Source organism: Bidens hawaiensis, unplaced genomic scaffold (assembly GCF_021521415.1).
Source record: "Bidens hawaiensis isolate Kalapana, Puna unplaced genomic scaffold, B.hawaiensis_p1.1 tig00001758_1, whole genome shotgun sequence".
Lineage (NCBI taxonomy): Eukaryota > Viridiplantae > Streptophyta > Magnoliopsida > Asterales > Asteraceae > Bidens > Bidens hawaiensis.
In genome coordinates this window covers 2,036,161-2,050,431 of record NW_027491099.1, presented here as the reverse complement: position 1 = coordinate 2,050,431, position 14,271 = coordinate 2,036,161, and the positions used below count along the sequence as shown (strand labels likewise).

Here is a 14,271-nt window from a genome sequence, read left to right as displayed (position 1 = left end):
CCAAAATAAATAAAAAAATAAATAATATTGACATGGATAGACAAATAAATATCCACACTAATCATCAAAATTAGACCCATTAGGGTTGTACCTGATGCTATCATGTGTGTTCCGTGTTGGACTCTTGTTTACAATCTTCAAGTAATGCGTGTTCTTAATCATATCCAAGACCTACTATAAAAGACAATAACATAAGTTATATATATGTATGACCCAAATCAACTTATTACAGAAGAATATGCTAATAATATATTTAGAGAGAATGTATGTTTGGAGGAACTGAGGCAGAAGTAGTAGGGAAGAGCAATTCCCACGCGTGATAACTGTTTTGACCGACCTACAGTTCAGTTCTTGGTTTTGTATTAAACAACATAGGTTGGTTTCAGGTATGAACTGATCGACAATTTACATGAAAAACCGCAAGGCTCGTTTAGCAATTAAAAAAATAAAAACCCACCCGGTGTATGCATGCATGCATGCATGCAGGCAGGTATGTAATCGATATCTGCGAGAGTTACTGACACATGTGTAAAACAGTCTCATAGGAGTGTGAATTAGGGGTTTAATATATTGATTGCAGATAATCCAAGCACATCAATCAATCAGAGTGTATGAGACAAAATTAAAAGGATAATAGATTACCTTGTCGGTTGGAGAAGGTACTTCTGGTTCAGGGCCGGCTCTGAAAAGACAAAAAATTATTTGGGCCAAAGTCGAAAACTTTTTTAGGTCTTAAGTAAAAGAAACATTTTTTTTTTTGGTTTAAACAATTTTATTTTAAGTGGCTTACTTCCTATTTAGTTATGATTTGAGTTGTGTTAAAAACTTATGTATAAAAATAAACATAAAAATGTCTCAACTAAGACTAGAAACCACAACCTCTTGGTTAGATGTATTACTTCTTTGCCACTAGACCAAGCTAGTGGTTATAAAATTATGTTAAAACATTGATTATACATAATTTAAAAAAAAAATACATAAAAAAAATTCTAAAATTTTTTTCGGGCCTAGCGGGGTGTGGGCCTGTGGCCGTCGACTACCCGGCCACACCCCTAGGGCGGCCCTGTTCTGGTTAGCTAGGTTTATGAGTCCATGCATCTCTTGATAATATAGCCCCAGCCTCCAGTGTGTCGCCATCAAAGACAAATACTTACTCCTCTGGTGTATATAAATTGAATACCACAATTGAATCCCCATTTGGTTTCAACAAGTGATGGCATCATATAAGTCGATGGTGGTTAGTATTTATCACCCGTTTAACAGTATCTGGGTATAATGCGACCCATAACCCGCGAAATTGAAAGCTTAAACGGGTTGGTTTAAATCAATGAGAGTTTACCATTAAAAAATCAAGCAAATCCGGTTACTTCAAAAAAAGATGGAGCGACCACATCACGACACGTATGATTTTCGAGATTTCGTTTATGTATATTATAGATATAGATATTGTTTCGTTAATAATTTATATGAATTATTTTACTGAGATTTTTAATGATAAATTAAGGCTATGGTTTGAGGATTTCCATTTTGAGTTTATGATATAAACGGTTAGTAGGAGGACACGCTCGATAACACAACATAGGAGGCACATGTCACCTATTGCACTCATTTACGTGAATGTTGACTCACCTTCAACCATTCGTGAGAACCCAATGCAAATCGCGGAAGTATATGGTAGTGAATTGTATAATAGAATAACTTTGCTTCCATTGGACATTGTGCATTTGTGCTCCATTCTACCATAATTTGTACTTAAGGGGTGTTTGGGTGATCTTTTAGATTTTGCTTATTTGATTTTTGAAAAGCTCCATTTTAAAGCTTTTGGATGAGCTTTTCTTTGCCAAACACATTTTGTTTTTCAAAAATCAAATAAGCAAATAAACAAGTTTGAAAAGCTCATCCAAACACCCTCTTAGTTCGTCTTTTACTACACTAGAGATATAGGATGTTATGCATAAGGAGGAGTCATGTTTTGATTTGTTACATATTGCAAGTATTTGTCAAGTTTTGATTGTTACATTTTGTAAGATTTTAAAGGATTTGAATTGTTATTCCTAATCCATTATATGTTCAAAGATTCACTTATTCACTTTTTTTATACACAAAACTACTTGTTAAATCATGCATCAACAAGTACTTTAAAGACAACACTCCATATGGAAACCCAACATTACACTTGATAACATTTGGATGCATTGCCTATGCACATGTTCATGTTGTTGGAAGTAAGCTAGATGATAAATCAAAAAAAATGTGTGTTAGCCACTTGGGTTGTAGCCTAGAGGTAAGAAGCGTGGAGACCTAGGTTCAAACCTGAGCAAGGTGATATAATAGACAGTGTGTGCATTTAGTTGTTCAAAAAATGTGTGTGTTTAGAGGACACAGTGAGAATTCGAGGGCATATCTATGCCGACGAGAACCTTGATCGAATGTGTAGCCGAAGGCATATCGGTTTCGGCTACCTTTGAAAGACACTTATGCCAAACTCCTTGTATTATATACATCGATAAAACACATCGGATGATGGTGCTACTATTCCATATTACTACACATACTCAATTAACAAATACCTACCTTAATGCTTCACATAGTTTCTAAACCTACTACTCACCTACTATTAGACAACATTATTATATCTATATATATATATATATATATGCCAAGGGTATTTTGGTCTTTTATACATGTGGTTGTTACATAGTCTGTTAGAGCATGCACATTCTCTTTTTGTATCCATTTCCTTTTACACAGCCACTGTATATAGTTTCTTATACCTCTTTTACTTACTACTTATAAAGGGAGAGAAGGGCCAAGAAGCAAATAACTAAATGTCAGCTGAATCCGATTCTGTACCCGCCCCAGGCAACAACTTCTGGTCCGCCACTAAGCGTGGCATGACGGTGGAGGAGTGCGAAAATATGATCCAGCGAAGCCTTAGAAGTAACTGCCTCCAACCTTTTAATGTACGTAGAGTTTATAGTTTATATGTTTTAAACTTTCACCTTAATGATTATATTATTTAAAATCAGATCCAACCGTGAAGTTTTTACGTGAGCATTTGGAGAAAAGTGGATGCAAAATTGCGCCCAATTTCATCAAGGTCGTTAACTGCAAGCAGCGGATAGCTGGTGGCTATGTTCGTGGAAAAGGGGTGATTTCTTGTTAGCTAATGGATCGTTTGATTGTTCCTACCTATTCATAAGTTGTTGATTAAGATAAAAACAAATTATTTTTAGTTGGTAGTGTCAATAAGTTTTATGTGTTTAATTCAACTAATATTTTTTTATTTATTTAATAGCTATCTTATATTATATGAATTTGTCACATTTAATTCATTATGACATATAAAAATAACATATTTTCTGTTTGTATTTATCGGAATTGTTTGAATTGTAGATTGTAGTATGCAGTAATCATTTGACCATTCAAGATGAGGTGACTCAAGTGGTAATTTATGAACTGATTAAGGCATACGATGACTGTCGAGCTGCAAACTTGGATTGGGCGGATTGTGCTCATCACGCTTGTAGTGAGGTCTGCCTGAATTATTTAACAAATCCACTAATAAACTCTCAAACAAACTCCATCACAAACACTTATACAATTATACAAAACTACTCATGCACATATAAAGGACAGTCTAAATTGATATTTCGAGGCGGTTTATGTCTGAAACAGATTCGTGCTAACCATCTTAGTGGCGACTGCCATTATAAGAGGGAACTGCTGCGAGGTTATTTCAACATAAGAGGCCATGAACAAGTAAGTTTGTTTGTTTTTTAAGGCATAATAATAATAATAATAATAATAATAATAATAATAATAATAATAATATCTTTTTAAGTTCTCACTACTTGTGTTATATCTTTATAAAGGAGTGTGTGAGAAGAAGAGTAATGAAGGCATTGGCAAGCAATCCTTACTGTTCAAAAGCTGCAACTAAAGATGCAATGGAAGTTGTTTGGGACACGTGTTATAACGATACAAAACCATTCGACAGAGCCCCTTAACGTTACGCTTTTCACTATTCACTATTAACAACTTAGTTCTTCTAAGTAACCCCCAACCTATCTGATGGTATTCGAGTTCTTTTACAAGAAGTGTAGCTGTATCTCTGGAATGGTTTCATTAATGTGAAATATTTATCTTTGATCTGGATAGAGATATGATCGGTAATACTGTTATACAAATCTTTCTGTTAATATTAATCTCGATAACCGTCTATCATAATACGACTCTTTGATCAATAAATATGTCTGTGAAGCACTTGCCAGGCTTACAACGAGTACCATTTATCTCCATCATGGCTCTGATCTTAGTTTTACTTTTACATGTTAAAAGTATTATTCACATCAGTTTAAAAATGCAACTCAAGAGTCTTCAATTTCTTGATAAACTTTGTACAAAACAAAAATAAATCATACTTATGATCATCGTTTACAAGAGTTGACACGATTGTTTAATAAATGAGTTACGGGACGCGCCAACTTGTTTTCCACAAGAAACTCACTTTGACTTCTTTTGAAACGAAAGTTTTAACTATAAACCTAAAGCGGCTTATATCATTCTTAAATACAAAAAGAATTGAAACTAATTTGGTAATAGATTATATTACAAGACACAAGAGTTTAAATACAACCGTGTGATAACTTCATGCTTAGGGGATCAAACATTTTGCTTAATTCACTGGCGATGCCCTTCAGGAAGGGTAACAACCTTGTGTAAGGGCATGTGCCTCTGAGGCAAGGATCCGTCTTCCTCGTTGTTAGTTGTATTTAGTTATAATTAGGGTTTTAGCCCATATAGTTGGCTAAAGCCCATGGGCCTTTTATAGGTTGATAGCTAGGGTTTATCTGTGTATAAATAGATATAGTTGTTTATGTATTTCTCACACCTTCAAGTAATAAACATTACTTTCACTACAACCATCTTCTTTACATGGTATCAGAGCTACAGCTCTCGATCCAAACCCTAGCCGCGATCTAACCCGAACCTGAGTCTGACCAGCCGTCTTCAGATCTGAAACAAGCTCCTGCCTTGTTGTTCTGTCCTGTCACGAAATCTTTTTTTTTCTTTTCGACCGTGAAACTACTGTTCACTGACGAGCACTGTTCATGCAAAATCACTGTTCACCGGACTGTTCATCGCCGGAAACACTGTTCACGGCCGGAATTTCTGTTCACTGCCGGAAAGTTACTGTTCACTGCCGGAATTACTGTTCGCTGCCGGAAAGTTACTGTTCGCTGCCGGAATTACTGTTCGCTGCCGGGATTAACTGTTCACTTTGACTCGTCACATATTGGATGTTGCTCGCACAATCATGATCCAATCACGTGTTCCTCATCGTTTTTGGGGAGATGCCGTTCTCACTGCCACATATCTGATTAACCGCATGCCCTCAACCGTTTTTCATGGTAAAACACTGTTTTCTGTACTATTTCCCAACGATGATCCATTTCCTCTCGCACCTAAAGTATTTGGTTGCGTCGCCTATGTTCATGACCATAGTCCAAAAACCATCAAACTTGATCCTCGAGCCATTCGTTGTGTCTTTCTTGGTTACTCACGGCTTCAAAAAGGGTATCGATGCTATAGCCCATCACTTCACCGATACTTTACCAGTGCCGATGTCACTTTTCACGAGTCTCCTTACTTTCCCGAGTGTTCCACTCCTGTTTCTGACCCGTTTCCCGACCTCGATATACCCACATCTCCCTTCATCCCCACCATTCCTGTGTCAATTCCTTTTACCAATCCAATCTCTACTGATTCTGACCCACCGACAGAATCTCCGCCACTGCTTTTCACATATGCTAGGTGGGGTAGGGGTCAAACTGTAAGGCCCCGAACCCGGTGACCCTACTTTAGCGTCGGATTTACTCATAAACACAGTTCTTCAAATCAGAGTTTATTAAAACTTTTCGTGGAATATAAAACATCAATCATTTGTTACAAAACATTAAATCTTTTCTTTGATACCATAACACAAAACTTTATATTTAAAACATCTTTACTTCTTTCTTCAGATGCCAGCCGTTCAATCCATGCCGTGTGTCATCCTCATGCTAACTCTATAATCAGCTCACCTGCGTGCATACTAAAAGTCAGCTACGCTGAGTGAGTTCTAGTTAACCGAACGCCATACAATACATACACATACACACATATCCGTAGATACATATCCATACTTCACTAGTTACCCTTCTGTTCTACATACATACTTGCTACCATACATACATACATATCTACAATCACTAACCTCAGTCTACCGAGAGTACGTTCATAGTTCACCGTCTATACCTGTACTCAAGGTCGTGAGCACGTACAAGGTTCGCAGTCCTTACCTATGTTCACCATTTATGGTACGTACAAGGATCGCAGTCCTTCCCTATACCATAGTACATCCACAACACGTACAAGGTTCGCAGTCCTTCCCTATGTTGCAACCTAATTCATAGCACGTACGAGGTTCGCAGTCCTCCCCTATGCTACAAAATCAGCACGTATAAGGTTCACAGTCCTTTTCTATGCTGAAATACATCCACAACACGTACAAGGTTCGCAGTCCTTCCCTATGTTGCAACCTAATTCATAGCACGTACGAGGTTCGCAGTCCTCCCCTATGCTACAAATACAGCACGTATAAGGTTCACAGTCCTTTCCTATGCTGACGCCTATCTACATTACGTATAAGGTTCGCAGTCCTTATCTACGTTTACATATATCATCTACTTCACGTATAAGCCTCGCAGTCCTTAACTACGCCATCACCAGCCGAGTCTATGTCCGACAGAAGCTAGAGGGATTTGCCATCCTAACTTACTATGTCGAACGTAGAACTCACATGCCATTCGTGTACCTATATACACATACTTACATTATAACATAAGAACACTCTAGGTATTCTTTACCTCATTCATTTAACAACCATACCCCTTTTCGTTACGTGCAATATCCGAAGATCGTTCACGCCCCGACAAGTATTCATTTGAAATATTCATACATCTTCGATATATAATATTCGTACCTTTATTTTTAACCTGACAGTACGCGCAATATCCGAAGATCGTTCGCGTACCGACAAACAATCATTCATATCTATCACACATATCACATATGACATACACTTATCACTTAGGATAAATGTATTAACAACACATCGAGTATGCACACAGCCCCGAAAACATAACAAGGAATGGGGCTAGAAACTCACCTGAACACGGTTACGTTCACCGTTAATCGTAATCCCTTTCTTCAGCTGTGCACGGCTGACTGTATAACAAGTACACGTATCAAACAACTATCACTACTCATATCATCTTTCCAGTCTTAACTACTACCCACAACGAACGGGGGTCCGGGGGCAGCGCCTCTGGCAGCGGGGTCTAGGGGCGGCAGCCCCTAGCAGGGTCCAAGGGGCAGAGCCCCTGGCTGGGGTCGAGCTGCCAGGTCAGCTTGGAAAAATTTTATTTACATTAACTGTCTTAACACATTTTCCATTAGGTTTTTAATTTATTTTCTAAGCGAACTTAACTTTAGGCGAAGTTAAACCTCAGGCGAACTTGGCTTTAGGCGAAGTTAAACCTCAGGCGAACTTAGCTTCAGGCGAAGTTAAACCTTAGGCGAACTTGGCTTCAGGCGAAGTTAAACCTTAGGCGAACTTGGCTTCAGGCGAAGTTATCATCAGGCGAACTTAACTTTACAGCGAAGTTGCCATCAGGCGAACTTAGCTTGCAGGCGAAGTTCATCAGGCGAACTTAGCTTGCAGGCGAAGTTCGTCGCGTTGAAGGCGAAGTTGCCCAGATGAAGGCGAAGTTGCCCAGACAGCCGCTGTTCGGTTTCTTTCCAGCGTTTTGAGCGATTTTAACACCCTTGCTATGGTTCAATATCACCCACTACGCTTCCCGACCATTTTCGGTCACTCAAACACTAAAAAGCTTGGATCTTTAAACTTCAAAGATCAAGAATCATACCTTTTTGGGCTTGTTTGGATCTCCTTTAACTTGTTAACGCAACTAGTCGCCCTCTCTCACTCTCGGATCAGTCCGATTCTTCCCTTGGCTCGGCCCGGTTCCGGCGAAGTTAGTGTAAGTGTGTGTGGAGTGTGCTTGGATAAAGATAGAATGAAGATATTTTGGGGTGTTAGGGTATTTATATCCCTGAGATCCCATGGACCTAAGGCCCATTCTCATTTAACCCATCCTAATTAATCCAAGTCCACAACCCACATCCATTACCCAACACTAGCCCGACCCATACCAACTCCTATTCTATTATTTATTTCCTGATAACCCGAGTAAACTTTCCCTCTATTATTAAGTAATATAATTAATATTATCTTGAAATTTCGGGATGTTACACAAACATCAGCGACTCTTGATTCACACCCTGGCCACGACCCCGAAATACCCTCCGATACTCCGTCTACATCTGAGCAATCCACACCTCTCACTAATACATCCTTACCCGATCCAACAACCTCTGATACTCCCGTTTATGATCCTCCTGGTGCCCCACTTCCCGATATACCTATTTCCTTTCGCAAGGAACCCCGGAAATGTACTCGTTACCCAATTCAGGACTATGTTGCCTACACCCACCTATCTCCTGAATCTCATGCGTACACCACTACCCTTGATTCCTACCCGATTCCCAATAATGTGACGAGCGCTCTCGCTCACCCAGGATGGAGACAGGCTATGGAAGATGAAATTGGGGCTCTAAAGTCCAATCATACATGGGATCTTGAAACACTTTCTAAAGGGAAGCGTATTGTTGGTTGTCGTTGGGTGTTTACGGTTAAACTACACCCGGATGGCTCCTTACACCGCTTAAAGGCTCGGTTGGTTGCAAAAGGGTATTCTCAGGCATATGGCATTGATTACGATGAAACCTTCTCTCCGGTTGCTAAAATGCCATCTGTCCGTATTTGTATCGCTCTTGCTGCCATTAATCATTGGCCGCTCCACCAGCTTGATGTCAAGAACGCCTTTCTTAATGGTGTTCTTGAGGAGGAGGTATATATGGAGCAGCCCCCAGGGTTCGTTGTTGAGGAGGAGGCATCGAAAGTTTGCAGGCTACGTTGTTCTCTAGATGGTCTTAAACAGTCTCCCAGGGCATGGTTTGGTCGATTCTCTAGTGTTATGGGACAGTTTGGGATGACTCGGAGTGCCTACGATCACTCTGTCTTCTTTAGACACCAGAAAGGAAAGAGGATTATCGTAGTTGTTTATGTGGATGACATTATAATCACAGATGATGACGAGGTCGGGATTATCGAACTCAAGCAGTTCTTCAGTCTCAGTTTCAGGTCAGCGACTTAGGTCGATTGAGGTATTTCCTTGGCATAGAAGTATCCCGCTCTCCACAAGGAATACTTCTCTCCTAACGAAAGTATGTTCTTGATATGTTAACTGAATGTGGCTTACTGGGTTGTAAACCTGTTGATACCCCAATGCTTCCTACAAAGAAACTCCTCCCAAAGGAAGGAGATCCAATGAAAGATCCTGAGCGATACAGACGGTTGGTTGGTAAACTTAATTATTTAACCGTCACACGACCGGATATCTCCTTAACTGTCAGTGTTCTGAGCCAATTTATGGCTACACCATACACCGGTCACTGGGATGCTGCCCTTCGTGTCTTAAGATATCTTAAGACCTCACCTGGCTTGGGTATATTATACTCCGATCAGGGTCATTGTCGTGTAGGTGCCTTCACGGAAGAAGGAGATGGTCGGATATCAGGGTTCTCAGATGCAGATTGGGCAGGTTGTCCGATTTCTCGACGATCTACCACCGGATATTGTGTGTTTGTTGGAGGAAATCTTGTATCATGGAAGAGTAAGAAGCAACACACGGTTTCCCGGTCGAGTGCCGAATCGGAGTATAGAGCCATGGCAGATGTAACATCAGAGATGACATGGGTTCGTCGTCTTCTCAGAGAGCTCGGGGTTGTTTCTAATGACTTGATGATGTTATACTGTGATAATCAGTCAGCCATTCACATAGCCAAAAATCAAGTATTTCATGAGAGGACAAAACATATTGAGGTCGACTGCCACCTTATTAGAGATCGAGTAGTAGGCACACAAACTGATCCTCCTTCCATTCAACCAGTTCATGTGAAGACAAATTTTCAGCTAGCAGACATTCTAACTAAACCGCTCCAGAAAGCTCAGATAGATTTTATTTGTAACAAGTTGGGCATGATTAAGATCTATGCTCCAACTTGAGGAGGAGTGTTAGTTGTATTTAGTTATAATTAGGGTTTTAGCCCATATAGTTGGCTAAAGCCCATGAGCCTTTTATGGGTTGATAGCTAGGGTTTATTTGTGTATAAATAGATGTAGTTGTTTATGTATTTCTCACACCTTCAAGCAATAAACATTACTTTCACTACAACCATCTTCTTTACACTCGTCATCAGAAAATTCAAGAACATAACTACCAAATAAAAAACAAAAACAAAAAAAATTAAGAGTCAACTTAACATTAAAAACAAGTTATGTCTGGTTGGCGATTCCAGTGTCATCCAGGATTTAGTTAAACTTACTCGTCAGTTTTCCTCTGTATATTTTCGCATTGGACCCACAAAAAACCGCAGCAAACATATTAAAGATATTAGTTACATGTTAATTGGCATACTGAATAAAGCTCAAATTTTAAGTGTCAGCTGTCAACACAAAACGTATATTAAAAAAAACAAATACCTTGCGAGTATTCACAACGGTTGCTTTATACAAAGCAGTTGTTCCAGGATAAACTGCCAACACGTGTTATTCCAGGAGCAAAATCTTGAGCAGTAGACGGATCATTGCGCTTTGGAAATGGTATAATATGTGACATTGGCAACTTGTATTTTCTAATAACATAAAAAGTGTAAAATAAGTACCAACTGAAATATTGAATCAGTTTATGCTAGCTCTAGTTTAGGGCATATCTGGCCAGCTGGTTCTTCATCATCACCTGGTTCCTCATCAAGAACTTCAAATATACTTAAACTCACAAGTCATATAAACAAATACTATAGATTATAGAAAACATCAGTCATCACATAATACTTACTCTCGTGTTTCCCGATCAAAGTGAATTACTTTAACAATAAACCGCTCATCTTTGTCAGCATCCTCTTGAGTTACCCTAGCAGCAACCTGACAAAGTTACATTTACATGTTACATCGATCGCACTTGAGTATTTACTCATTATTAATAAACTGGAAAGATAGAATGCAAAACATGTGAAATTACCTGTACGCCCTTTAAGTTTGCAAGAAGATCAAGGTGGTTACGAAGAGAAGGAGAAAGCCCCGGTACATCTGGACCAGCTTTCATTCTTTTCTTCTTCTTTTGTTCATTACCTTCTGCAGTATAAAATATACTAAAAAAAGTTTTTATGCATCTTGTTAATTTCAAGGAGTATTTCTTCCTTAAACGATTGACTGATCTAAGATTCCAGAACCATCCGGAGAGGACATTTTTTTTCGAGATTTAAAAAATTACAGAGCTTTTCTTAATTTGCTGAAACAATGAAGCAATTGTTTTACAAACTATATAAGTAATAAATTAGATGCTGATTAGAAGGTACAACTATCATAGGAAAAGGGTAAAATTTCATAATTTTAGGAACTGCAAAGAAAATGAATGAATAGAGGGCATGCAAAAAGTTATAATATGTAGAAAAAAGGTTATCAATTTGGAGCCAACATAAACAGTTAACATGGTTGACACCTGGGTAGTAATTATAATATCCAAGTTTAAACTTTAAACTAAACTCATCATGTGAGTCATTTGCTTAAGCAGCCATCAAAAGCTTAATCCTAACTCAAATATAGCCCAAGAACATAATAATAAATGAGTCATTGAAGATTTGATGATGACCAACATCTGAATACTCAAAATTCAAGTCTTGGCGTGTAAAGTTCATTAGATATAATTAGGATGCTTGTAAAAAAACTTGTATTAGAATGATCCCTCACAGTTGTCATATTATATTATAAACAGATGACCAGATAAGATTCAAATTAAATGTTGAAAGTTCATATTAATAATGGCAATAAGAAACAACATGAACCCAAATACATATTAAACTTGGTGATCATAATCGATTTTAGTTTATCGCAAAACAAATGGCTACATAAAAGCAAATATTATAGTTTCATATTGTGCTTCTGAATATGAACAAGCTAGTTTTTCTTATGCCAAATATTCAGTTGCTTCAAACCAATATTCATTAACTTATTAGAGAGAATTACATAAATTGTTCTTTATGTTTACCCCAAATTTCACTGGTGGTCCTTTATCTTTCAAATTGAAGATTATTGTCCTTTACGTTTAAAAATGTCACACATTTTGTCCTTTAGGTCTAACCCCGTTAAAAAATCTCGTTAAGTTGGGTCATGTGCTGCTCACGTGAGGGTACTACTGTAATTTTACACTATTAAAAAAAACATTTTAGTTTTATTACAAAACTCATCTTCTTCTTCTTCTTTTTATTCTTCTTCTTCCGACCTACCTGCAACCAAACACCAGAGCCGCCCCAAATCATAATCCAGTAGCTGGAGGCCACCTGAAGATGGTTGTCGACGTTGGCAGTAGACGGTATTGCTTGGATGGTGGTGTTAAGTTGTCAACTCTTTCTGTCGCTTAGGTGTTCATCTGCTCAAATTGATGGCAGCGACCGCTAGGGTTTCGCCTAAAATCGCCGGCCCAAACGGTGGTTCTCACAAGGAAGATAACGACGGCCCAAGAATCATTCTCGAGAAACTGCTACACTCAAGCTTTGGGCTTCAAATCCAGAACACTGATGCTGAGGTATGACTTTAATTGAACGCATCCACCATAAACTGAATCTAGATCTGATCTTATTTTATTTGGAAATTGACATTGAAACTGATGAATATTGAATTGCTTAATAGAAGTCGATGCAAATAAAGTCTCAAGTATGTTCGTGGGGCACGAGATAATTGTTTGAACTGTAGAAAACAGTGGTTCTCGCAAGGAAGATAACAACAGTGTAAAGGATTCCGCCTCGGTAACAGAGATAACATAAAGGGTCTCATCTGTTCTTGAGGGATGGAGTCCAGGTACTGATTTTGGAGCCACTGAACTACAAGGTGTGGGTGGCGACGGAGACATTGGTGGGTTGCGACGGCGGCGGTGGGTGGTATGTTGCTGCAGATTAGAGAGAAAGGGGGAAAGTTGTCTTGCATAGATGGTGGCAGTGGATGAATTCATAGGGCCGACGGCTATGGTGTTTGGTTGCAGGTAGGTTGGAAGAAGAAGAAGAAGAGTTTTGTGATAAAATTAAAATGGTTTTTTAATAGTGTAAAATTACAGTAATACTCTCACGTGAGCAGCACATGACACAACTTAACGAGAATTTTTAACGGGGTTAGGCCTAAAGGACAAAAGGTGTGACATTTTTAAACGTAAAGGACAATAATCATCAATTTGAAATATAAAGGACCACCAGTGAAATTTGGGGTAAACATAAAGAATAATTTCTATAATTCTGTCAACTTATTATGGTCATCTAAGATGAGTTTGGTGGTCTATTGGCAAAGGAAAAGCCTTTAAATAGCTTTTTTTTTTTCTTATTTATACTTTTTATTTTAAAGTATGCATCATGAGGGTGTTCATTTCATTACTAGTAATAATTTTCAATATAGTATTTTACGTCTACATTGTGTTTCCATATAGTAATTCTGTTAGTAGTTGCTTTTTAAACATGTAGTTTTAAAACCATCACTAGTAAACTAACTATAATTTTTTGTGTTGTTACTTCCGTTGCAGGTATATCCTGGAGTCGAGGCTCGTCCCTATGCGTTAGTGGCGTGTGAGATTGTATTGTAAAATGTAATTGTATATTAACTTGTAAAAAAAGAAAAACCCCTTTAGCTATTTCAAAACCTGGAGGGAATCTATCCTTTGAACGCTTTTATTATATATATATATATATATTAATTTGTAACTTACGCCTTACGGCTACCTCAGAAAATTACTACTCCTTTTTTTACAAGTTTTTCTGCTGCATCTGATACAAAGGACATTTGTGCAACTTTATAGGTTTAAACTTTAAATATAGGAAGCAGAATGTTGATCCTAATTTCTCAAATCTTTTGGATTTATCATGTAATAATGAGAAACCATAGGAATAATTAATGTAACTTAATAATCCTTAAAAACAGGAAAACCTATACGCGCAAAAACACACTGCATGCAACTTGGAAGGAAATCATAGGTTTTGCTTCTGATAAGTGATTTCATTCCG

At 38.2% G+C, this 14,271-nt stretch overlaps 1 protein-coding gene and 1 pseudogene across 1 annotated transcript; one reads left to right on the top strand and one right to left on the bottom strand.

Moving 5' to 3' along the window:
* The first annotated feature begins 2,672 nt into the window (after positions 1-2,672).
* On the top strand, positions 2,673-4,102 carry LOC143596832 (mitochondrial inner membrane protease ATP23-like). The gene is made up of 5 exons (XM_077075504.1): positions 2,673-2,940; positions 3,030-3,151; positions 3,397-3,534; positions 3,679-3,762; positions 3,876-4,102. The coding sequence occupies exons 1-5, from the start codon at positions 2,829-2,831 to the stop codon at positions 4,008-4,010; spliced, it is 591 nt and encodes a 196-aa protein (XP_076931619.1). The 5' UTR covers positions 2,673-2,828; the 3' UTR covers positions 4,011-4,102.
* A 507-nt stretch (positions 4,103-4,609) lies between these two features.
* On the bottom strand, positions 4,610-11,476 carry LOC143596821 (SAGA-associated factor 29 homolog B-like; annotated as a pseudogene).
* Positions 11,477-14,271: the final 2,795 nt, after the last annotated feature.